Source organism: Lepidothrix coronata, unplaced genomic scaffold, assembly GCF_001604755.1.
Source record: "Lepidothrix coronata isolate B3197 unplaced genomic scaffold, Lepidothrix_coronata-1.0 Scaffold130, whole genome shotgun sequence".
NCBI lineage: Eukaryota > Metazoa > Chordata > Aves > Passeriformes > Pipridae > Lepidothrix > Lepidothrix coronata.
The window spans coordinates 1334193-1359778 of record NW_016690310.1 but is presented as its reverse complement, the minus strand read 5'-3'; the positions used below and the strand labels follow the sequence as shown (position 1 = coordinate 1359778).

At 38.9% G+C, this 25586-nt stretch overlaps 1 protein-coding gene across 16 annotated transcripts in view; it reads right to left on the bottom strand.

The window, feature by feature from the left end:
• The window catches only part of NAV2 (neuron navigator 2), a 214252-nt gene that overhangs the window by 112874 nt on the left and 75792 nt on the right, over positions 1-25586 (bottom strand). For 12 of the 16 annotated variants that reach the window (XM_017826754.1, XM_017826757.1, XM_017826756.1 and 9 more), the window contains exons 4-7: positions 24123-24195; positions 17308-17545; positions 15722-15790; positions 12407-12564 (exon numbers count right to left, since the gene is read on the bottom strand). In XM_017826754.1, coding sequence (XP_017682243.1) covers positions 12407-12564; positions 15722-15790; positions 17308-17545; positions 24123-24195 — 538 coding nt within the window. The remainder of the gene's footprint in view (positions 1-12406; positions 12565-15721; positions 15791-17307; positions 17546-24122; positions 24196-25586) is intronic. The other 4 variants (XM_017826762.1, XM_017826764.1, XM_017826766.1 and 1 more) reach the window with 1 other exon arrangement.

Below are 25586 nucleotides of genomic sequence, written 5' to 3'. Positions count from 1 at the left end.
AAAAATTATTTTTTTTTTAAAGCAGAGATTGCCAGACAGGGAAATTCTGTATAACCTGAGAAAAGCCTGGATAGAAAACATTTTGCTTTGCTGAGGACCAAAACTTAGAATCATAGAACCACTAAATGGTTTGGGCTGGAAGGAACTTTAGAGATCATCTAGTCCCAACCCCCCTGCCATGGGCAGAGACAACTTCCACTAAAACAGGTTGCTCAGGACCCTTTCTAACTGAGCAGAATTGGTTCCTTCAACTTCTGCCCACTGGCTTTCCCTTTAGGGCTGATTTAATTTATTGTAACACAGGAGAAAAATTACCTTTACTCCATGATATTTTTCTTTCCTTCCATCATATCTACCTCTTCAATCCCACTGTTGTAAACTTCGTTGCTTCAACAGCAGTTCCATGTATTCACAGAGATGTGCTGTATCTCTGAAAACCCTCACACCAAAGCCCATGGATATGCCAGAAACTCAACTTGCACATTTCTGTAAAGTCTCCTTCATTCACACAGAGTTCCAGCACATGAAACAACAGTTCTGCTGTCAGCTGGTTCACATCGCCAAAACTCAGCATTTTTGCTGAGGTGAGGGGAAATAAAACTGGAGCACAGGCAATCCTTTTCTCATTGTCTTAACATAACCAACTAAGACACTTGGAATTCCTTGTTGTTTTTGTTTAGTTACTGTAAAATTCAGAATGCTGTCCACATGACTGCCTTAAGAGAGAGGTTGGAGGGACCTCTGTCGACCACATTCCGGTTAGATGATCACAAAAATTATGAAACCGAGTTTACTGTGCCATTCAAAACAAGTTGCACTCTCCACTTAATACTAGACAAATACCATTCTTGTTCATTTCTCTCCATTTCCTTCTCATTATTTGTACAATCTAATTCCCCAAGAGTTCTCACAACAGACTTATTCAAAAACATTAGTGAATTCCAGGCAGGGAGCTGTTATGGAGTCTTTCATTAGATTTTATTCTTAGCTGGAGTGGACAATATGTACACTTGGCAGCCTTGGTCTGACACATCTCTCCTGCAGGTTATATGAAATACGGCATATACAAATTAGTGGTCTGAGAACTGCAGTTAGGGAATATTATCCATTTGACTATTAGTAGTGACTCCAATCAGGGCTTGGAATGACCATGGAGATGGAGGCAGATTTTTAACAGAGAAGGGACAGGCAGTAGGAAAAAATATATAAGAATGAGCAGACAATATGCCAAGGTAAACTACATTTCAACTCAGAAATATCCCACTCTGCTCAGTGAGAAGTCACACACTGTACACAGCAGAGTGGTGAATAGCAGTGCCCATGGATGCACACCCATGGGGAACACCAATGCACCTGAAACATGGACAGTCCACGTTCAAACTGAGGAGTTGAACCAAACCATACAGAAATAACATACTTTACCACTATGTACATACACACCTAAAGTTCAACATACATAAAACATGCAAAAATCTGTTATATTTTTACATCAAAACCAACCGACAGTCACATACTACTATTTATGGTGGGGTCTTCATTTACTCTCTCTAGTCAATAAAACTACCTTACAATCTGTAGCAGCAGATCTTTCAAACCAGGCCAATGTGCAGATAACAATATGCTATTCATGACAGTAGTGAAGGGTTGGACCATGGCTTTAAGCTCATCAGCCAGCTCAGAAATGGTGGCAGTTCTCTGGTGCCAGTCACAGATTCTTTAGATCTATTTAGTTATGGATGAGGAACAGGCAAAAGACTCAGTAGAGAAGTCACAAATGGAAGGACTAGGGAGGCTGGATGATGATCTTACCCAAGGAGAAGGGGCTTCTACAGATGTGGAGAAACATGCTGGCACTTGGAGAAGTCTGGGATGTAGCACCACTACTGTTTGCTTTCCTACGATTTAACAGTGAACTTAAGTTTCCACAGTTGTTTTTCTGGCACACATCACCCAGCAATAAATTTACAAGAAATTGTAAATATTTATTTTAAAAGGAAACATCTAAGCACTGTAAAGACCATGCAATGCTGGACCAGCTCTTCAACTGGTATAAATTAACATGGTTCCAGCACCTCCAGTGCAGCTCTGCAGATGTACACTGGGCAAGAAGTTGCTTCTCAAGGTTACGTTTTACTTCAAAGCTCAGAATTTTATCTTCATTAACTGTACAGCTAAGAACATGTCTTTGGCTAGGTTTTTTTAGTTGTTTGGTTTTTTTTCCCAAAAAAACTTTATTTAAATACATTTTTGGCTTGTTTTATGTATTTCTAAAGCTTACACAACTATGGTAAAGTTCTGTGGTCTTGTAAAGATCCACTTCAGCCATGATTAAGCCTTCAGCCAGCCTTTGTTTAGCTAAAAGAGGACATAGTTTCAAATGTAAGATTCAGCCAGTTGAACAGTTGTAAAATTAGGCATGAATATGACTTACTGCATACTCTTATCTTGTCCTATAAACGTTCCACACTGCTTATCTTCTGACAGTCTTTAAACTGTTTGATGGGCACAAACTCAACATAAATATGTCACTAAAGATTAACTAAGATGAGCCAATCTTTCAAAAAGTATGTTTGATTAGAAAAGTGAAAGGGTGCAAACAGTACCCCAGGATATACTTATATCTCAACTGCCCAAAGATGAGTATTTTGTTTGACAGTAAAAGCTCTCATGAGGGTCACCTTCTGACATAAGGCAGTAACCTTATGCCTGGGTAATCGAGAGGCATTAATACATTTGGTAAAATATTTCGACTGAGTCAATAAGATTTCATTCACTGAAGTTGATTGAAAAGGTTTGTGCTTAGAAAGGAGAAACTAAATGCCTGAACACAAAAGGTTAAACCACTGACTATGCAAATGGACTGCAGCAAAGAAATAGAAGTTACAGTAGAATGCAGCTGCATACTTCATAATGTGACACTAAGGGAAAACAAACATCATTCAGAAATGTATTATGAGTATTATATATGGAGTCAGAGACTTGCAGAATCATAAGACAGAGAACTTAACTATTCCATCCTACTCAGCACTAAATAAGGCATCAGGTAGAGTGCTGTGTCCAGCTCCAGCACCCCTCTAAAAGAGACTGACAGACTGCAAAGAGGCCATTAGAGACCATCAAGACATTTAAGAGATTTATCACAAGGAACCTATGAGAAGAAAGTTGGAATAGTAAAGATGTCTTATCCTAGAAGAGAAAAGACTGAAGGGAGACATTGTAAGCCTTCAAATACATGAAGACTGTTATAAACAGGACAGAGATCAAGAAAGAGCAAAAATGTGCCTTATTTTTAGCCACACAGAATGATTTTCATATATCTTTTTTTTTAATAGCTACCTTTAAGACCAAATGGATACTTGAAGGGATACACTTTAAAAGATGGTCAAGTCCAGTCATGAGACATTTCAGAACAGACAAGCAAACACCTCTCTGGCACAGATATAGTTGATTTTCCTCCAGAATTGGAGTACAGACTCCACATGTTATTAACAAATGCAAAGCTACAAATATATAATGTCAGTTGTAAACTTGCCAAAATTTTAAACATGGATCTTTGTTAAACAGATTTAAAACCAGAAGGTATATTTACATTGCAAAGTTATGATTCAACAAAAGAAATTATGAGGTTGCTCACACTATCTTTCAGATTTCCCCACACATTCTCTCTATATTTTTATTTTTACTTTTGTCACATCAAATTCGTGATCACTGCACTATAATTCAAAGCAAAATAAATCACCCTGAACATTTGGCAAATACCTTCAATGCAAATTATATTAAAAAAACTGGATAGGGTTATGCACTACTTTTTGGTAGCGCATACACAGAAAACACCACCTGCTCTGGTTATGGATTTGTTGAGACTAATTCTGTAAATTTATTTTACCATCAGTCTGTCTTACAGGAAAAACCCTTGGTCAGTAAAACCAGAGAGCATCTTGAGTGCCAGCAGAGATGAGTAGAGCAGCAGCATCCTAAACACTAAGCAGAATATGATGTTTGGTTCATGCCTGACCTAGATGAAACATTGCTACATTTTTACAGGGTGAGATGACTGACATTTAAGTAATTATCACATTCTCACATTGTTGAGCCAATCACATTTATTTTCCAAGGAAAATGTGAAAGTGCAGGCAAACCTGTTTCAAATGTTATAGACTTATGCCTCTTTAAAAATATAAAATTTTTTCCAATTTTGTAAAACTTTTAATCTTAGTGAATTTTGCACAGTCTTATCAAGTCAACATTTCAAAAGTAAACGTGAGGTTCACTCAACTTCCTACAGAAAGAGAAACCTAATAATAAAACTAAACTCAAGATGGATATAGAACAGGAAAGCAACTGCTCCAAAAGTCGAATGAAGGAAACTTTTTCTAAATTTATACAGACATGATTTTCAGTCATGAAGACAGCTATAACTGCCTAAAAAATAAATAAAATAAATAAATAAATATTTAACTTACTGCTATCTATTGCATGAGCCATCTGTTTCATTCTCTAAAATCGCTTCCCAGTTTTCTGACATTCATACAGTATTCCTCCATAAGGATAGGGATCTTTCAATCTCAGGAGCTCTGCTTATTTTTGCTAGTCTCTAGTGAACTGTTAAAATCTTCCTCTTGGTCCTGGTTTCCAAAGCCGCCTTTGCTCTACTTCTCCCCCACCCTTCTCAGCAGCCTCGCAGAGCCGGGCTCAGCACTAGTTGATTGGAACAGTTAGAAACAGTTTCAGTGACGACCTGGCAGTTTGTGCTGGAAGGATGAAAGCCTTTTCAATACCAACTTCAGTGTATCAGAGTCCTCAGTTGGAAATTTCCAGCCTGTAAAGAACACTGAGATACACATTTCTGTCCTACCTGTGTACCACCAGATGTTGTAGTGACTGACTGAACAGAGAGCACTGTGATAATTAACTCTGGGGCTTTGTATGGATTCTCTGTTCTTCAAGATACCACACACCTGAACACTTCTGGACTATTCAGTCTTTGATTAGTAAAAGATGCAATTAAAAAGGATGAGAGTTATTATAACAACTGTTATGTAATCATATATAATCATAGGATCATAGACCGGTTTGTGTTGGAAGGGACTGTAAAGATCATCCAGTTCCAACCCCCTTGCCACGAGCAGGGACATCTTCCACTATCCCAGATTGCTCAGAGCCCCATCCAACCTTGCCTTGAACACTTCCAGGGATGGGGCAGCCACAGCCTCTGTGGGCAAGCTGTGCCAGGGCCTCGCTACCCTCACAGTAAATAATTTCTTCCTAATATCTAATCTAAACCTGCCCTCTGTCAGTTTAAAGTCATTGCCCCTTGTCCTGTCACAAGCTCCCCTTCGTAAAAGCGTCTGTCTGTTCAGCCATCCCAGTAACCTTTTGTCAGCACTGAGTCAGCTGGCTCAGTGCCACAGGGATTGAATCCAACATCTCAGCTCCCTGTCATAACTGTCATGATTAACTATTCCTGCACCTGAAGCCATAAAAAGCCTTCTCTTTCCCATTCAGGTTGAATGCTAGTATAAATGGGCAAAAAAATATTAAAATGTTAACTCTCTAAGACAAATTTCTATCATGCTTTATAAGTCTCAGAGCTCTTTTTTCACCACTGTTTTGGTTTTTTTTTTGTTTGTTTGGGTTTTTTTGTTTGTTTGTTTGTTTGTTTCATTCTTACACTATTATTCAGCACAAATGCAAAAGCCTGTGTTTTGACTCTGTTTATTATTATTATTTTGCTTGGAATGGAAAAACTGCATGATGTTAAACAGAACATAGGGTTTTTTCAGAAAGGAAGCTTGTGCAACGTCACTTGACCATCCTGTACTTGGTACAGTAGCCAAATCCAGTCATTCAGAACATCAAATATTTAATCTCATTTTATGTACAACTACAAAAGAGGACTTGCCCTCCATTTTAGCATGCTTAAACGAAAGATTTTTCTTTCAAGAAAACTCTTAGAATCATCTAGGTTGATCTAAAGATAATAGGGCTCAAAGACTTGCAATAAGTAATTCCTGAGCCAAAACTGGAACCTCTGTCTGAACATCAGCTCTGGGCAAACATTAAATTTTGACTCATTATGTCTAATTTAATCTCTTTCAATGGCTAAGCATCCTCATTCTTAAAATTTCCTACATTCTGAGGTCTGAGTTGGGCTCATTTCAGATTCCTAACAAATGGATACTCACACAGTGCCTACTGAAGTAATGAAGAATTGTTGTTACTATAAATATCACTACCTACAGGTTTCTTGTAGGTAATAAGAAAGTTACCTTTCTTTTAGACAGAAAACATAAATTAACCTTTAAAATAATAATCTGCAAAGGAGATTTTCCAAAGCTCTAATTATGCAGTGCTCTCCTCCATGTTTTATCAGCATCCCTCTTTTTCAAAGAATGCTGTTGAAAATCTTAGCCTTCAAGACACTAACCACAAGAACTCTGAGTTTCGATCTCCTTATGCACATTTTTTGCCTTGCTCCACATGAAGATTTATTTTTTCCTCGCTATTACTGAAGTAGCATTTTTAAATTGAATCTGAGGGTTTGACGTAATCCAAATCTGCCACTTTTAAATGACCTTAAGCAATGCTGAGTTCAAGACAAGCTCAATATCACACAGAACCAAGCCATGAGAGTGTATTCTCATGTGCTTTTTATATCAATACAGGATTGAATATGAAACATTTGTATCATTAGGAAGAGAAATTTCAATGGCTCAGTTCCAGATTTAGGATTTTCTACTCTCTATGTAAAAGGTCATTTTAAAGAAATAAATATGGATTTCATAGTAAAGTTGACATGAAGATACTGATTTAACTTTTAAGAGCTGTTCTTACCAAGGCTCTGACAAGATATGCCGTGGCCTCTTGAACTGCACCCTTGAACTTGATGGCATGCCCTCTTGAACTCGATAAATATAACTGCCTACATATAAGGTGCACACATTTTTAGCACACATGTGGCATGTGTAACCATACACCATGGTTACTCAGTGGAGTGGGGGTGACATTTCCTTGCTAACATTCTACTGACAGTAGTCAGTCCTATTTTGATAACACAAAGTCAAAAACTTAGAGGAAAGAAATTTCTTAACTGTCCTTCAAAATACCTTAATATATATCTTCCTATTTAACTAGTTTATACTCAATAGAAATTTTGAAGGAAATAATATTTAAAGGTATCATAATGTGGTAATTTTACACCTGCCAGAGCTCAGAGCCGGACTCAAGTAACATTAACCCCTTATTGCTGGTTCCATGCAGGTCTGATCTATGCAAAATTGACATGGTAATGAGACACTGTCCTTTGGGAACTGCAGGACCCTGTACTTCCCTTTGTCCCTATGCCACCCAGCTGGAACTGTTATTGCTGTGTCAGCAGGTTAACTATGTCTGCAATGGGTGTAACATGGACTGGTTTGAGTATCACTGAATCACATCCCAACACACACAGCTTCACAAAACAACACACCACAACTGAACATCAATATGAAAGGAGAGGAAACATGGAGCATGGAAATAAAGGAGGAATGCAGGACACTTACAGAATATTAAAGATTTTCCAAAGAGCTGGAACTATCTGTCATGAAGCACACTTCAGTTTTGCTTTGCCTTTTTACCCTCCACCAGAATCCTTCAATAAATCACTGGTAACTCTTTAATCCATGTCCAGTATACTTTTAAAATTCCAAGAAACTAACCATACATTTAAATAGCAGAAATCACAGAACAGTCTAGGCTGCAGGAAACCTCTGGAGATACTCCTTCCTACCTTCAGCTAAAAGCAGAGCCTTAGAGGAGGTTATCCAGGGCCCCATCAAGGCAAGTCCTAGATACCTTCAGCAAGGGAGATCCCACCCCTCCTCTGGACAATCTTCTCCAGTATTTAATTCTTCTCATAGTGAAGAACTTTATTCCTGTTTCCAGACAGGATTTCACCTAAAGGAATGTGTGCCTCCTGTCCTTGTGAACACGCTGACTACCCTTTCATATTAAAAGACAGTGATTAAATATACACTATGTCCCAAGTTAAAAGAGTTTACCCAAAATTTGAAAGTAACAAAATAAAAGGGGCAGAAGAAGAACACAAACTTTTCTTACTCTCCTGCCCATATGGTATATCCATACCTAAAAAACTGAGATGTGCAGAACAAAGATTATTGCTGAGTTGGCAGGATCTGGTTTGAGAACACTCTCATGAGACTTGTATCAGGTAAGTTTGCCAGACCAGTGCTATTAAAACAGTAATTTATTTCACTTGAGGGCCCGAATGTGTATACATATATTCTTGGGTGGGTTTTTTGCTTTTTCTAATACTATCAATATAAGAGAAACCTGACATCATTAGCACTGCCTTCTTCACAAATCTGAGTAATAAATATCTCCTTTGATCTCTTTGATGTGAAAATGGCCAAAGTCTGGCAGTGCTTTTTTTTCTACTGACATTTTTACCTTACATTCAACTCACAGGAAAAGTGTCATTTTTCCCACAGACTTCTACTGCCCTCTGTAGGATTATTTTAAATAAAATATTAGGAACAAAATATAGGAAAAAAAATATAGGAAAAAAAGTGTGTAAGCCTGTCGCATTACTGCATCACATCCTCAATGAAATGGAGATGGCATATCAAGTTGATATTTTCTATAGCTTCATAATTTCATTGACTGTATAGACAGGATCCACATAATAAATAGAATATTTCCTTACGATGTTACCAGACTTTTGAGACTGCAAAATGCAAACTGAGTGCCTGCAGAACAGTGAAGATATGAGGGTCTTCAGAGCTAGTCAAAAATTCCCACCATTTTGCCAAGCCGGAGGCTGCTTTCAAAGCACATCTCAAAAGACTCTCCATTGTGTGTAAGCAAAGCACTGAAATAAATTAATGAGAAAATCTAGTGTATCAAAGTCCTTACTGAAGCTGTATGTTTCCATATATTTAAGTTTCATTCTTGATACTACCTAGGATGCAGTTTTGCTCCACCTTGCTCTGGATAAAAAAATACATTGATGCAATCTAAATTGCATATGCAAATAAAATATTGGCTATATTTTATTTGCTGATCACATTAGACAATTAGAAGGACATGGTAACTGGGAACCTAAAAATAACTAGTAACTAATAAGTACACAAAGGCATAGAAATGCAATGCTCATCTGCCTCTTTACACTCCTTAGAAATGTTTTTGATAATTTAGATGAGTTCTGGACACAAAAGTAAACCAAAGGTATACTTAAAAATGCATGAAGTAAACAGAAGGTATTCTAACATAAGCATAGACTAAGTAACTGACAATTCAGAATTGAATTAAAAGGCTCCAGTTGTATGAAGGGATTAGGAAGACATAAAAAAAACCCCACAAGCCTAAGTTGCTTTTTTCCCCACAGTCCAAAAATGCAATTAAGACCTTAATTGCATTTTTCTTCTAGAAAAGCCCATAACACCAGTTATACACTTAAAAATACCCGGTCTAGAACGTTACTGGAATTATAAATGGCTAATCACTCTGGTAATAAATAAAAAGCCATACCACGGCATGTTACCACTTTATAATGTGAGGAATGAGAGTACTGAAATTCCCTTTAAGAAGGGAATTTTGCATATAAACTGAGCGGTTAACTCCAAAACACAAGTTAAGGCTATCAGGCCCTACCCTCAAAGAAGGTGCCCATAGGATTGAAGTAGGTTGTCTAAGTCACCCTTACTAGAGAAGACTTCTCTCTTTTTGATATTACTTTAATCCTTTCCCCAAGATTTCTAGAAAGTCAGTGGTCTCATCAGTAACTGATTCACAGAATCTTTCAAAAAATGTAGGTTACTTATTTCCCAGTAGCTAGCTATTCTTCCATGCTCCATTTGCTGACCTTTTCGTTTCTGATGCATTCTGTTTCAATTAATGCACTTTCATTGCCACAAGACATAGATGATTGACTAACAAGACAATTTGTATTTGGAGGGAAAGGCCATTGATTAATAAAAGCTAAAAATTACAACCTACTTTGTAAGAAATGATTCAAACATAAGGTACTGAAGGCGACCTTCTATCACAAAGTGATCCACTGAGCCAAAAGAGGCATTTCCTTCCTCAAAAACACACAACAGAGCAGGTACTGGGGTAAAGAGATGAAAACTTACCAAGACTGGCACACAACACAGTCATGTAAGTCCCATTTTCTTAGGCAAAATACAGGATATGGGTCAGAAAATTTGAACTGTCTTAGTACCTCGAGAATAAAATTTATCTGGCAATGTTACAATTAACTTCAAATAAGCCAAAAATTTGTTAGACCAACTGCTTTTGTTTCTCATGGATGCAGACCAACTTTGTGTCATGATTATGTTTTTAAGAAAAGTTCAAGTTCAACTTTACATAGGCCCTCATTTTTAAATTTTTTTTCTAAGACTATAATTTATGACTGTAAATTCAGACCAGAGTAAAATTCTGAGTATTTAATGCAATTTATGTAGATTGTCAGCCTAAAAACCAGGCTTGTTTCTTTCAGTCATTTGTAATATCCATAGGAAGCAGGTCATCCCATATGCTTCTTCAGCAATCAGTTTATCTTTCTCAAGAGATGAATTACAGTGAGGAATGAGGGTTCCCAGAACTGCCTGTCTAAAGCAGTTGATATTTAAGTTACTCAGTTGACAAATTATTGTTGTTTCTCTGTATGCATGAGGACTTTTTTAAAAAAAAAAAAACAACAAACCCAAAACTAAAACCAGTACTTTACTTTCCTTATTTAGTAATCTTGGTAAACTGAGAGAAAGCCAAAATAGATCCAAGTTCTCTCTTCCGTGCAGCATAACATCATACCACTCATTATGTAGAAGGGACCATCCAATCCATGCTTCAGGACAAGATAAATCCCACACCACATCTCCCCAGTCCAGTAGTTACGGGACATGAGCAGAAGAGGAGAGTATTGACAAGGAGGACACAGAAAGAGACTGGGGAGATACTACACAGGAAAATAAGGTTTTCTCAGTTCTAGTGCTCACACTATAACCTGCTATCTTGTTCTTTTAACTGAAAGCCAGACCTAATTCTCATTTAGAGATGACTACTGTGTGCTGATGTTACAGTTAAATCACTTCTGTTTACACAATGTATCTTCTAAAAGAGTAAGCGTGGATTTACCAAGGTAGAATGCTGCTAATTTATTAGCATATTATGCTAATATATTATTTCATAATATATTTATAATAATTCTATTATACAGTGGTGAATTTAATTTTTTTCTTTTACGAAATCTGATCAGGGTGCTTCAGAATGTTCCTGGAGGATGCTGAGGACCTTCCAATGCCATCATCATAGGGTGAGGTTTTGGAGTAACACTGCAAAATCTACAGACATGCAGTCCTAGGACAAGAGTTTCTAGAGAAGGAAGAACACAGTTTCCTGGAAAGAACCAAGCATGAGAACCACAGGCAAGCTCAACCAGACCAGTATTTTTCCCTCCAGCAAAATCCTCTTTACAGTTATTAGAACTTATGCAAGGACAGCGAGGGGACTTTGAGCCTCAAGGCTGCAACTGTCAAGTCACTGCAAGGAGACTGTTCTGAAATCCAGCGTTGATCCGGCCTCGCCTGAGCAATGATTTTAAGGATACGGAATTAGCCGCCAGCCTGCGCCAGCAATTTGACCATATCAGACCAGAGTGACTGGCTCAGTTCTCATCAGCCACATCCCCTCAGCCCCACTGGTAAATGCTGCATTACTGTGCTCAGAGCTACAAACTCAAGCTAATGAATGCTGTCAGATCACTAAATTACTGAATGGACACAAAGTCAGTAAACGTCATTCAAAAAAGCTCCACTTCAGACACAGCACGGCACTGAGTGTTCCTGGTGCACTGCCACAGACGTCATTTCACTGCAACACTTATAACATGTAACACATTCCTGCCTTCAAACACAGCGCTATATGATTTTGCAATTAGATTTAAGTCGTGTACTTCTGTAACTTAAGGGATCTTCCACAATAGTGAAGGATATGAAAGCAAATGGAACTATTTATCCTATAAAAACATGGAAGAAATCTTAAGTCACCATTTTTCATTCTTCTCAAACTACTAATCAAAATGTCTTATTTTATGATTAATTCATTCCCCCTTATCTGTGCTTGAAGCGAAATGAAAAAATATGGTACACCAGTGCCAGGTTTTTTTGGAGTTCTTTTTTGGATGTACCTTCAGGACAGCAAGCCACAACTGCAGTTATATTAAAGGAGGACTATAGCTTTTTCAAGAAAAGCCGGCTGGTTTTTGGATTGTAGGTGTCATGTTTACAACATACAGCTTTCAGATACAACATACAACTTCCAGAGATTAATGGAAAATTGAAATTCCCCCAAACGAAGCCACTACAAAGAAAAATCTGAGGACGCTAAAATCTCAAGTGCTTACCTTTGTCATTGCTACTTGTTGGGGTTGGAGGGGGAAGTCCAGGCTTAGATTTGTCATAATTGTTAAAGCTCTGGCTGCGTCGGTTGTTGGCACTAATAGAACCACGAGCTTTGGCCTCACTGCCAGCAGTGGACACCCTCGTGGTGGGACCTGGAAGTCTGATGAAAGAATTACAGCATGATTAAACGTACTTAAAAACACATGGGATACCATGCCTAAGCTGAAAATAAAAGGGTCAATAGCACAAGTATACACTCATAAGCATCCTTCTACTTCCATAAGAACAAATCAAAGAATCATCTTAGATGAAAAGTATATGTCAAACAAGCTACAGTCTGTAGAGTTTACATCATAAAGAGCACAACCCCTGAGCCAAAATTAATGGTCACTTGCCATAAATCTTGTGAATCAGAAACAGTTACAGGTAAATTCAGTGGAGCAATACCACTAGTACAAGGCTAAAACTAAGTGAGCCACTACTGTTCTTAAACTGGAGTGCTGGACATATAAGGACTACCTCTATTTTGAAAATATCAATGAGATGGAATCTGGCTGCCTTTTCCCTTATAGAGAAGCACATCAAATCTCTACTCTGAAAGCTATAAAACTCAGCAGCCAAGCCCAGCAAAGCTTTAACTTAGTTTAATTATCTGAGCCTATAAAAATCACACAAAGTTTAGGCACCCCGTCTTAGAGCAACTACATTACCAGTGAGCTGGTATAAGCTTCTGGTTTAAACTGGGCATCTGTCTCTTCCAGCATTTTCTTACCATAGCCTGTATTAACCAGATTTAGCTGATTAACTAGAAAAAAAAGTAGTTAGGATTCTAGAGTAAGTAGACAAGCTTTCATGCTTTTCAGGGCAAAAGAGAGGGGGAAGACTTTTCTAAAAAGCCCAACAGAATTAGGAAAGCCACTGACATCACATCCAGGAACACTATGTGTGGGTGAGTCCTTCAAAGACCACGTTCATACGTAAAGTTCTCATGTTTGTACTGTATTTTGTGCACTGACAAGTACATATGTATACGCACCAAACAGATGAAATATTAAAAAATTAAAGATTTGGTAGTTGCTCAAAATGCATACTGAGGACTTAGTGAAACAGCTCGCTGCTTTGAAGAGCAAGGGCATCCCATTGAAGACTGAAAGACAGAACCAGTTCCCATCAGCTACAGTAGCACTGGAAGGGACCATTCTTTGCCTTCTTTGTATTTTGTGTGCGGTAGAATCTTTGTATAAAACACAAAAATCTAACTATTTAAATAATTTGTGTCAATAACAAGGTAAAATGAAGAAGTCCCAGTTGTCAGAGAGAATAGGGATGCAACCCACCAAATCACAATTGTGCCTCTGAGCAGGAAGAGAAGCCAGGAAGGAAGCTGGCAGGGCTTCCTAAATAAATTCACTTCCTCGAGACCAGTGAAAAAATAGAAAATATGAAAAGAAACATGAAGAGAAAAAGCAAAAATGTCAGCAGCTGCATGCACATGCTTTTGAAGCTCAAAAGAGTATAAGACATAAGGGCATCATTCAAATACAAACCCAATTAATTTACAAACTCAAACCACCACAGATCCGGCACAGCACATCATGGTTCTGAGGTTGACTTTGTTGAAACCTTTTAGAAGAGCATCTCAATTAATCCAGCCTTTTTCAACACTGGGGGGTGCTAGAAAGTTGTCCATACTCATCATTGCAGCAAGGTGGACACGGGAACACCCCAGAGGTGCTTCATCCACTGTAGAGGAGACTACAGGGCAAGGAGCAGAGGGCAACCAGTGACAAACACTGTTCCTGAGAACTTGAAAGTCACCAAGACAAGAAAGTTCATTAAAAGTTTACTTTGTTTGACAGGAAACGAGCTAGGTTTCCTACACATGAGCTTAAAGTTACCACCCAGTTTTGAAACACTGAGTATGGACCAACCGCCCCAGGAGAGCCCCAGTATGGGAGGGGAGTCTTCCAGCAAAGGTTGGCAGGAGGGAAGGGACAATGTTCCCGTACTGATGGATAAGAAAAGGCTCCCTCCACACATGCCCACACACGTTTTGCAAATCTGTCACATTCGAAAATAAATAAAGCTACTCAAACCAAGTGACCACTTAAGAAGGGACAAGTTTTCCATCCAAGTCAGTATTGTCACTGCAAGTAAAAACACACCAAGAATAAAAAACCTCTGTGCTAAAAGCACCCTTGAAGATATCCTTTCTCTTAAGACTTTTTTTCCCTCCATAGAACTGACTGGTTTTAAGCCCCTGCTTTTGGTATTAGGTCAAAATAATTCACAGCAGTGCCTGTGAAATCTAAGGGGGAAAAACAGGTTTTGAGAGACGTTTCCAGGTTCTTGCTATTAGAGAAAAGGTACTGAGCTTGGAGAACACTCTCCTTTACTACTCCTCAGCACCTCTGATAGGCAAATATGAACTGTCAAACCATAATTATGATCAAGGGAGAACATGAAAAGGAAGCATGGAACTTTTTAACAGGGGTTATTCTGCAGGGCTTCACTGTTATCGTAAAAGAAATAAGACGCGGGAAACAAATCCGAATTTTACAGCAGAAATAACAATCTAGAGAAACTGAATAAAGATCATAAGTTATAATTCACAAGCTTAGCAAAAAGGGTACCAATGTAAAACTATATTCTATTAGAACATTTAAATATAGTAGTAAAATAAACATGATTAATAACACAGCAACCCTTATGATCACTGAGATGAGATGGTCAGATGAGCTAGCATGCAAGTCATGCTGGGAGCCAGGAAAAAGATTGACTGAAATATCTGATAATCACTTTGAGGGAGATTACATGTGCTCAATGTGAGACCCTGGGCAGTGCAGGAGCTCTGATGAGACAGACCCACACAGTGCTGTCTGGCTCATATCATGCATGTGATGTTCTCCTCACTAGCTAAGACCTGATGCAACTCAGATGGGGGTTGGAACTAGATGATCTTTAAGGTCACTTCCAACCCAAAACATTCTATGATTCTATGATTTCAATAATGCAGATCAAAATATAATTAGTATAGTGGGGCAAGAACTCCCAGAACCATGTTTTGTTCTCAAAAGCAAAAGCTCGTAAGAACAAGAAAATCAAATTATTTTCTTGCGGGCCAAAATGCATTCCACATCTCAAAAAAAAAAAAAAAAAAAAAAGAGAGAGAAAAATTAAATCCATCTAAAACTTTCACATTTCAGCTGTTTGTAAACACCTAATTACAAACTGTTTTCAACAGGAACCCTAAACATGCATCCAGAATTATTGCAAAAGGATTATTCATGCTTTGCAGAAGATGAAGAAATGCTAACCTAGAAGACCTTTTCTGACCAAGAGTGAATCGGATGATTTTGCTTTGAGATGAGTCCCTGGGAGATGCACTGTGACAGGAAAGAAAAAGTGGAAGATAACAGTGAACAAAGAAAATTCTTTTTTAAGCCACTGAACCTAGTAACCTGCTTTAGGGAGGAAAGAGCTTTGATGAAGTTCACAGGAATAAAAACCTTCTTGCCCAAGTGTGACTTCAGGTCAAAACTGCTACAATTTGAAATTAAGTAATTTTTACAGAGTAATGAACGTGCAAATATGCATGCAACCCCCAACGTTATTCCTCTTTTCCAACTCAATCCTTTATTATACGTATTTTCTGCAGAATCTCAGCACTTTTGGATATACTACGAAAACATGACATTTAAGATCTTCAGGATGTATATATTTCAATCATTTGAAACCCAGTCTGATCCACACAATAGACTGAAAGTATCAAAGTAATGTTCAAATGGTCCCATGGATCTCCGCATGCTTTTGACAGAAAAGTTGCAGAAATATGTTCAAACACATCTTTGTTTTGTGCTAATTATTTCCTGTACAAGCTTATAAATGCTGTAGCAAGATCATGTTTTTCAATTACACAAAGCTATTCCTTGCACCCAAATGAGCATAATTGGTGAAGAAAGACACAGAAGCAAAACCCAAAAAAGCTCTGAGTAGTCTCAGTTGGAAGGCTCCAGTTAAACTGTTCATATTCCTCATAAAGCAGCAACTAAGCCAGTGTTCACCTCAGTATGTATGAACACAAATACACCTTAATTTGAGGTATGTAAAAACAAAAAGCCTTCATATTTCAGTAATTGTGCAAATACGGCTTCTGCTTTTAATTCTGCCCACTCATCTCCACTAAACCCTCACTGTCTCAGCAGTGGAAGGGCCAGACCAGCAGAAGGCTGTACATGCATTCACTGTGGTACAGCCTCATAAACTGTTTTTATTCTAACCTGGACAGAGCACTCCTAGTATTAAAGACATTCAGGAAAAAAAGACCCTTTCTATTCATCTGTACTCTGATCTAGGAGCGCCAACAAACACCAATTATGAAAATTATTTTTCATGTAAAGTCAGCAGCATATTATTTTCGACCAAGCAGCCTAGATTTGATTTTGATTGCCACCAGGTGTTATGAGCTTTATTTCTTTTACCACTGTCAGAGCCTTCCACTTCTTAGTAGGGACTGAAACTCTTGTAATCTGAGAACTGAAGTTGGTTTTCATATGCCTAAAAAAAGATGTTCTGTAAGGGCAACAATGTGCAAGCTTTGTGACTAGAAAGAAGCAAAAGAAATAGTGAGAAAAACATCATTTAAAAACACTGTGGTTCCTTGGTCTAGCAGGTATGTTACACCCATTGGGCTGTAGATTTTTAGCACTGAGAACATATTTAAACATATCTGTTTTGATTTCCAAAGGCACGAAGTCAATTGCTACTCAGCATTCCATTTCCAACACACTTTATTCTAGAGAAGAACTAAAGAAAGAAGTTTCTTTGGCTTTTCAAGACCTTTAATGAGAAGCAAAAAAAGAGATAAACAATGAAAAAAACAACTCAAAGGAAACTTCCCCACCTGGACTGCATTTCTGGTTGTGCTTTGAACTGATGCTGCGCAGCTTGCGGGGGCTGTTGGCACGGAGCGTGGAGCGGAGCTGGAACCCCGACCTGGCACTGGGATGGAGGCCCTGCTTGCTGGGATACTGGGGGAGCCTGCTGGGATGGATGGTGGTGTGGCTGCTGTTGCTGTTGCTTGTATCGAGATAAACTGAAGAAAAGGCCCAAGATGGCCTTTAGATTCCCATTCCTGATTTCTGCAAGGCAATGATCAGAGGTCACTCGTCAGCCACCAGTGATTTTTTTCTCTCTGACAGTACAGTGGATCAGCCACTGCACTCCCAGACCTCTGTCTGAACCAACTTCCTTTGGGATATCCTTTAGGACAAGTTTCTTTCTGCACATCTAATTGGCATTACAGTTGATTACCAGTGAGCACCAACAAAAAATAAATAACTAATTTCTTCCCTGTGGTGACTGAGCGATATCTCACATTTCTGCTATAGTCTGTGTTAATGCCAGTCTGCTTCAAAAGCAAGTTCCTTTAGTGCCTTTAAATTTTTCCTTTACACTAAAGTAACTGAAAAACCCAAAACAGAACCCCCACAAAAACAAGTGTATTAATGACAGCACACTGTAAATGATTTCTCAGTCCTAAATTTGCACAAGGAAGAAAAACTACTTAGTTCTCACACCGTACTATATAATTTCTGGAATATCACACTAATAGTTTCCACTAAGGAAGTCTGATGCAAATTTTGCACTAGAAAATATGACTATGGGTGAAATAGCTGTATTAAAATAGATAATTACCAGCTTGATACTATCACTGGCTGATAAGGAATATATACCCAACACACCTAAAGAAAGCTTGACATTGAATGCATAAACTTTTCAATTCCTAAATGTCATCCTGTTCTTTTATGCAGTATCAAATGCAAAAATGTAAAAGCAAACAGAAATAAAAAGATGAAGAGGTTTATCAGACCATGCAGTTGATAATTAATATGCAAAAGTGCAAATTGTCTTGCAGACAACCTTAATGTACCATGATTTAATTATGTTTAAGCGTGTTTAATTTCCTAAATTTAAAAAGTGAATTAAGAAAGGTACATCAAACAGCTGAACTTCTGTGTGCTACATAGAGCACTGGAACAAATACAGTTTACTGCTGCCCTATGCTTTTATATCCCTCTGTGTGGGTTAGTGCAAGATGGGAAGAAAAGGACATGGCAAGACATAAAGGCAAGAACCAGAATTTTGATTTCTGTTCCCAGTTCTGGCTGAAAGGTTGCTCTGAGTTTGTGATGGGTTCTGCTCTATCCTCTACTCCCTCTCCCAGCCACATTTCTGCTCATGTTGCTCATCTTGGCTGTATAAACAAGCTCCAGCTCTTAATCCTTAACACTTTACTGAGCAAATCTCAGGTTCACAGCTTAAAACTGTTGCTTTCCTTTCTGTACCAGCTTCTAGTTTCAGTCTCCTTGTCTACCTGCACCTCAATCTACTTTTTCTTCCTAACCACCAACAGAAATTACTTCCATTCTTAAATTTGTTTCGGCCCATGTCCTCAGAGAATCCTAGACCTTCCCTAAGTGGCCCTGCCATCACACCCAGACCCAGGATATTCCTTTCCCCTCACACTTCTTGGCTCAATTTCCTTATCCATTTTTATCTCCCTGCAGTCTGGCCCCTCAGTGCTCTCTCCCATCACTGTCTCCTCACTTCCTTGTTTAAAGGATTATCATTCCCAGTGCCCTTCAGCAGACATTTTCACTCTTTGTTTTCTTGGCCAGTTTTAGTCTCTTCCGGAACAGTAGGGTCCCAATTAATCCTGCCTTTTTCCCCTTCTCCCAGTACACTCCTGCTCCCATGCAGTGCCATGCACAAGCACAACCTTCTCCCACTGCCATCAGCATCAGGCAGGTTCCTTCTCTAATCTGCAGGTTCTCTTCAATAATCTTTGCTTAGCTAGGAAGGACAGGAATGGCAGTAGACAATAAAGTAAAACAGACACAAAAGACAGCAGAGCACACTAAAAAGGATCTCCTTATCTCCAGTAAAGAACTCAAATTACTCACGGGAATTGTAAGGAAAGTAGCATTTAATCACAGGTTGAAGCATAACTAAACAGACCCAGAGGCACTGGGAAGCTTAACTGCACAAATACAGGCCAGAAGATAAAAGAAATTACCATGGGCCTGCTTTTTTAAACTTAGCAAAGCTATAATCAACTGGAAACTGATTTCCATATGAAATGAGAGGCAACTATAACAATAACCCACCTAAAATCTGTGGCTTTCTATGGCTGCCTGTCTTCTGTTGTATTTATCAGAAGAGCAACCTGCTTTTGACTTTTTTTCTAAGGTGACCAAAATATGATAATCAAAAGAAAAACCCCTTTAATGATTTAAAGCAGTCTCTTTCCCTCTGGATTTGAAGCAAAATATTTCAAACCAGACTTTCAGAGGTACCATGTTTCTCTTATCTTTAAGACTGAGGTAATTCTCCTGGCAGTTCACTCCTGCACTTTGTACAAAAAGAGTATTTCAAAGAGTACTGCAGCCTCACTGCACTCTGCCCATCAGCATAGTCTCAACTGCTTCCTGCTTCAAGTCCCCTCCAGTCCATGGTCAGCTCCGATATTCGTATTGACTTAGATAAGGACAAGGATGTGACCCATCCATTTTAAATGTGGAGCCAAAAATGACTGTCTTGGATATTGGAAACAAACACTCTGGATATTTGAGAGGGAATTGGAACTTGGTTTTCACAGGAATTCCCACAAATCCACTCTTTGGAAATTTTCACCCTGGAATATCTCTGTTGCTGCTTGTTTCCCGTACAGCTGGAATTTCACCCCTGTAACTTGCCAACCATCCTTCTCTGTCTTCACAAAAATCACTGGGCTTGGTAGAAATATAAAAAAGAAAAAGTTCAGGACAGAGAAAAGGTAAAGAAAGGCTGACCAGAGAATGGATTGAGAGCAGCCTTGAGGAGGGAAGGCTGTTAGGGGCATTGGTTAACAGGAAGCTCAACATGACCCAGACATATGCACTCACAGCCCAGAAACCAACCGTGTCCTGGGCTGCACCCAAAGCAGTGTGGGCAGCAAGTGGAGGGAGGGGATTCTGCCCCTCTGCTCTGCTCTGGTGAGTCCCCACCCTGCAGTGCTGCATCCAGCTCTGGGGTCCCCAACACAAGAAGGATGTGGATCTGCTAGGAGAACACCTCTGCTCTGAAGAGAGGGGAACCGCAGTACTGTGGACTGTGTACACCAAACTCCATTTAGCTACAGAAGCGTGAATGTCATTTCAAAGGCAAAAGCTTGAACTGCGGTTGTTCCAAAATCTAGAGAGGCATTTTCTTTCATCATTTTATGGTTCTATGATTTGTGCAGCTGATCATTATCCAGCTAATCTGCAACCCAGAAGAGGTGCAGCTGCTATCTAGGACATCAGTTTGAGTTTCTACTCCACATTTACATCCTCCATAATCTTCAAAATCTTGGCAGGAAGGAAATATTGCGTGGAAGGAGAGCTAGCTTTGCTGGGCAGCTGCAATTCCAAGAGTCTAAAACCTTGCTCAGTGTGGAGACAATTTTAAGAGCATGGATGTGGAGAGACAGCTCAAAGCAATGGACAATAAAAAACTGCAGCAAGAAGAGAAATTAATTGTCTCTGTAGTTTTCTTTACAAAAGGGGATCTTAGGATCTAAAAATCTTTGATAAGGGAATGCATTTTGCCTCCATGTTGCTGGGGAAGGGGACCTGCTTCTAGCATAATAACATGGTCATCATCAGTGATTGCAGATCCTTAGGATCTCCACTGCATAAATCCATAAAAATGGACTATGTCTAAGTGGTACACACATATATCAAAGCTGGACTTTTCAATACTGGAAGGATATGACACATGAAGTTCCAAATTATTTCAACATTTAGGAGTCATCCAAATTCCAGCTTTGACTCATTAACTTCCCTGCACACTAAAACTGCACTATTGAAAAATACATGTTCTTAAGCATTCCAGGAGACTTCAGTGATTATTCCTGTTTGGAAGCAATCACAGCCTTTTCTTTCCTCCTAGATGAGGATCTGCCAGCGAAGTAAATAAATTATTTGCATTGACCTAGCAGGTCTTGGCAGCTTGCACAGAAACACTGGCTTGTTTGGTAATGGCACTCTTCATTTTAAATGATTCTGTGTTCCTCAGCACAGTTCAGGAATGAGTAAAAAAAGAAATTTACTTTATTGTTGCATTCAAAGTCTTTTATTTTATAAAAAAATAGTTCCTTCCCTCCCCTCTCTAGTTGTCACTCTCTTCCTTCAGTGTTAGTGGTGGAGCCAGTAAATGTTCTCATTTGTGTGTTGGCAGCAAACATTACGGGTCCCTTCTTAGCTTCCGTGTGATTTAATACACTAATTCCTACACAGTGTAAAAGAAAGGAAGAAACACGAAATCAGGGAAGCCACGGGATAACATGGATCCTGCTGGGTCTGACTTGAGACTTGGCAGGAGCACCACGAACATTAATCATGCTGTCCCTTCCCCAGCGCGAGCAACACTACGCTGCCAACTTTGTACACCCACAGTTTTCTTGTCAATTACTCTGCTATTTCACTTAGATTTTGCCTTGTATCAAGCCAGGTAAATAATGTGAAATTTATTATATCTTTACAATATTTATACATATCACATCAAGGTCAAAATTGGCTTTTACAACAGACTCTGTGGCATTTTCTTTTTCATCATTTCCTGGTAAATAAACTTTCTGCTGTTTGAACTTTTAGCTCACACTTTCTTTTCTCGACATGAGACTCCTCCTGATTATAACTGAGCAATCAAGGCACTTAATACTGTACTCGGGCAGAGCTTAGTAGAGCTTCACCTTGCAGGAAATACTTGTTGCTGTTCTAAACCAGCTTAAGGATACACCTAACATTCAGCCTCCTCTTCTATTAGTTGTGGTATATTCAGCTTAGAACAATGTGAACTAAATATGCGCTATTTTGCTTTCCACACTTACAAACCACCTCAAAGTCAGTGACATCGCATTTCAAACACACAGTGACTTGTAAGATCTCAAGGACTAGGAGAGTTCCTTTGGAGGACAGCAAGGAATGTTTTAAGCTATTTGCTAAACTGTTAATGTGTAATTTTAAACTGTAATTTTTAATGATTTCTTTTTAAATAGTAGCTTTAATTTTTCAGTAATTTTATTTTTTTTTCTATTTTTATGGGTTTTTTACATGTAGGTACATATGTAAAAGCTGTGTACACAATGGTTTCACCGTCAGGTACATCCAAGTGTTTATCTGGCAAACATTCCATTAACATCTTTTTTCATCAATAAGGAAAAGGAAAAGTGTGTTTCAGTAAAGATTTCAAATCATGCTCATAAGGTATGTTTTTGATTTGTGACTAAAGCAGTGTTGACAAGGCATCAGTTGAGCAGTACATGCACCGTGTCAAGACTTTCTCTTTATCCAACACCGACCTTCCCTGGGGTGTAGGATGGAGGTGGGCAAGAGGCTAGAAGGGGGCACAGCCAGGACAGCTGACACCCAAGGGATATCCCATGCCGTGTGACATCACATTCAGTCACAAACATGGGGGGTGGGAGGGTGTTGAGGGTGCTTCCTGGTAGGGCATCTGTCTGCTTGTGGGAGATGGTGAGTGACTGCCTCAGCGTTACTTGTTTTGCATTTTTCTTCCTCTTTCCCTCAGTCATGAGACTACCTTTATTTTGATCCATGTGTTTTGTCACTTTTGCTCTTCCTATTCTCTCCCCATCCTGCCAGGACTGAGCCAGCAGCCACGTGGTCCTCAGCTGCCAGACCAGGTCAGCCCAGCACACCTACACATCCTTTCCTGCCTTCCTCATTTGAGCTGTAGGACTCCTTCAGAGGAAAAAAACCATGGCTTTAAATATACAGGCACTCCAGTTAATGGCACACAAGTGTACGATTTGATGCTGTAACCTCCTCCTCCAAATTGAGCTCAGGAAGAGTCAGTCATCAAATGTAACTTGAAATCTCACCTGATGCCACACATTTGTTCCGTGAAGCACTGATGGAGACGTTATATAATATATTCAACTACTGAACCCAACTGCTTTTCCAGCATATTTAAATAAAAATACAAGTGAAAGCCGGTGCTGAGGATGACAGAAATCTGTTTGATCTCTTAATAAGATAATAGTGGAACAGCTTCTGAGCCAGCAGGTACCACTGGCAGGTATCATGCACTGGCATAAAGGAATATAGCAAATTGAGTCATGTTTGGGTTTCAGAAACATTCTGGTGCTCTTCAAAAACAGAACAATCAATTAGAAGTCAAAACGTCTTCTTTTTCGTTTTGGTTCAAAACATTTGGATTTTATTGTTTCATGCATTTGGAAGCAAATTTTTAAAAAAATAACCTTTCTTTAAAAGAGAGAAGAAAGCAGGACAGTTGTTCAGTATGAATAATTCAAGACAAAGGAAATGAGTTTCTTTCTCAAAAAGCAAGCAACTGCCAGCAGTTCATTTATATCTGTAAAATGTACACTGCTCAGTGTGTCAATTTTAGAACTGAGATAAGAAAATTCTGGTTTTCAACAGAAAGTAACAAAAAAGTGACTGAATTCTAATTTCGTTTCATTGATTATTTTTACAAGTCAGCTGTGTAGAGATTAGATATATATTTTACTTACCTCTCATGTTGAGATGGGGGGAAAAAGAAGCAAAGACTGTAAAAAATTTAATTTACACTTCATGCTGTGGTTGCATTTACAAGTAGTAATTGAGGTTCGTTATTTAAAATCAAATTTTAAACAACCAATGCACTCACCTTCTGCTGACAGCCCCTGAATGTTAATCCCCTTAGCAGCCAAGAAACTCAGGCATGCATCTATGTTTTCAATCTGTTCAAGAACAAACAAAAAAAAGGAAACACAAAAAGAAAGTACATTGTAATAATTATTTACTTTCATCTCCTGCCACACTTGAGCACACCTAAGTCTTTGTGTCTCGTAGGAAGTCCCTTTGCTCATTATGTGGAAAGCATGGTAGGAAACTCCCTAAGTTACTGAGGTTCTAAATGGATTATTACATTGATTATAAATTGATTATTCCATGGGGCGGGGCTTTCTGTTATTTGCACTTGCATGAAGCAGGTTAGTTAATGCTCTACCCACAAGAGGTGATCACTACACATTCTACTAGAGGGTCAAGGATTTTATGTGCCAGGATTCTTATCCTACAGTAGGTATAACAAACATGAAACTGAAAATAAACATAGAGGCCACATTTGTTTGAGAAGGTAGATTGCCACTTGCTCTGAAGTTGACAGCTGGCAAAAGTTTCCAGCCACACAAACAGTTGAATATTAAAGCTGTAACTGTAAGCCCCATCTGGAATCCAAAAAACATTCGCTCATGACATTCCCTGCGTGTCAGAAATGACAGGGAACACTGAAGGCGCATCCTGCCCCTCAGAGAGAGGGTACAATGGGAATATGGTGCATAGGATAAAATGAATTTTGACCAGGTAGGGACTCTATATACAGACTGGAATCAAATCCTACCTAAGAAAGTGAACTCCAGAGAGGCTGGATCAGTCAGGCATGTTTTCCACAGTATCTCAACATCACAAGAGAGATCTTACAGTAGCCTCACACTTAGTTTCCCATCAAGTTTCCATTGAAGTTCTTCTGTCATAATTAGAAGATGCAGAGAGATGCCAGCCCCCACCCCAGACCAAAACACTTCAGTGCAAAAGCCTAAGCTTTGACGCCTTGAGGGGCTTCAAGGAACAACATTTTAGGAAATGTGATGTTTTGTGTGTGTTTTTTTATTGAACCATAGTAATCAGCAAGTGATAAAATAGAGTCTCTGTGTTTGAATATCTCTCAAGCACTAATTTATTAATTCCTGAAACACTGCAACCAAACAGTGCATCCACTGTTTGGATAAGGAAGGAGACAGACACCAAAGCCCATATTTGCTCTTGTATAACTACCTTTATTCTGTGCAGTATGGAGACATCAAAAGGAAATGTGAAAAACTCAGCTGCCCTGTGAGCTCCTGAGGTTTTTTGCCCTCAAAAAACCACACAAGTGAGGGCTGGGTGGCATTTTAGAGCCTGAGCTACCAGCACCTGACCTGAGCTCCCCATCCTTCTCAAAGTAATAAAGAAGCACAAGGGAATGCTGCCAGAAAACCTTCCACACCTACCTTCTCTCAAGGTACTTTCATTTATTGTCCATAAGTATAACAATAAAAACATTTTCTTCTATTATGGGGGTGGGAAGAGT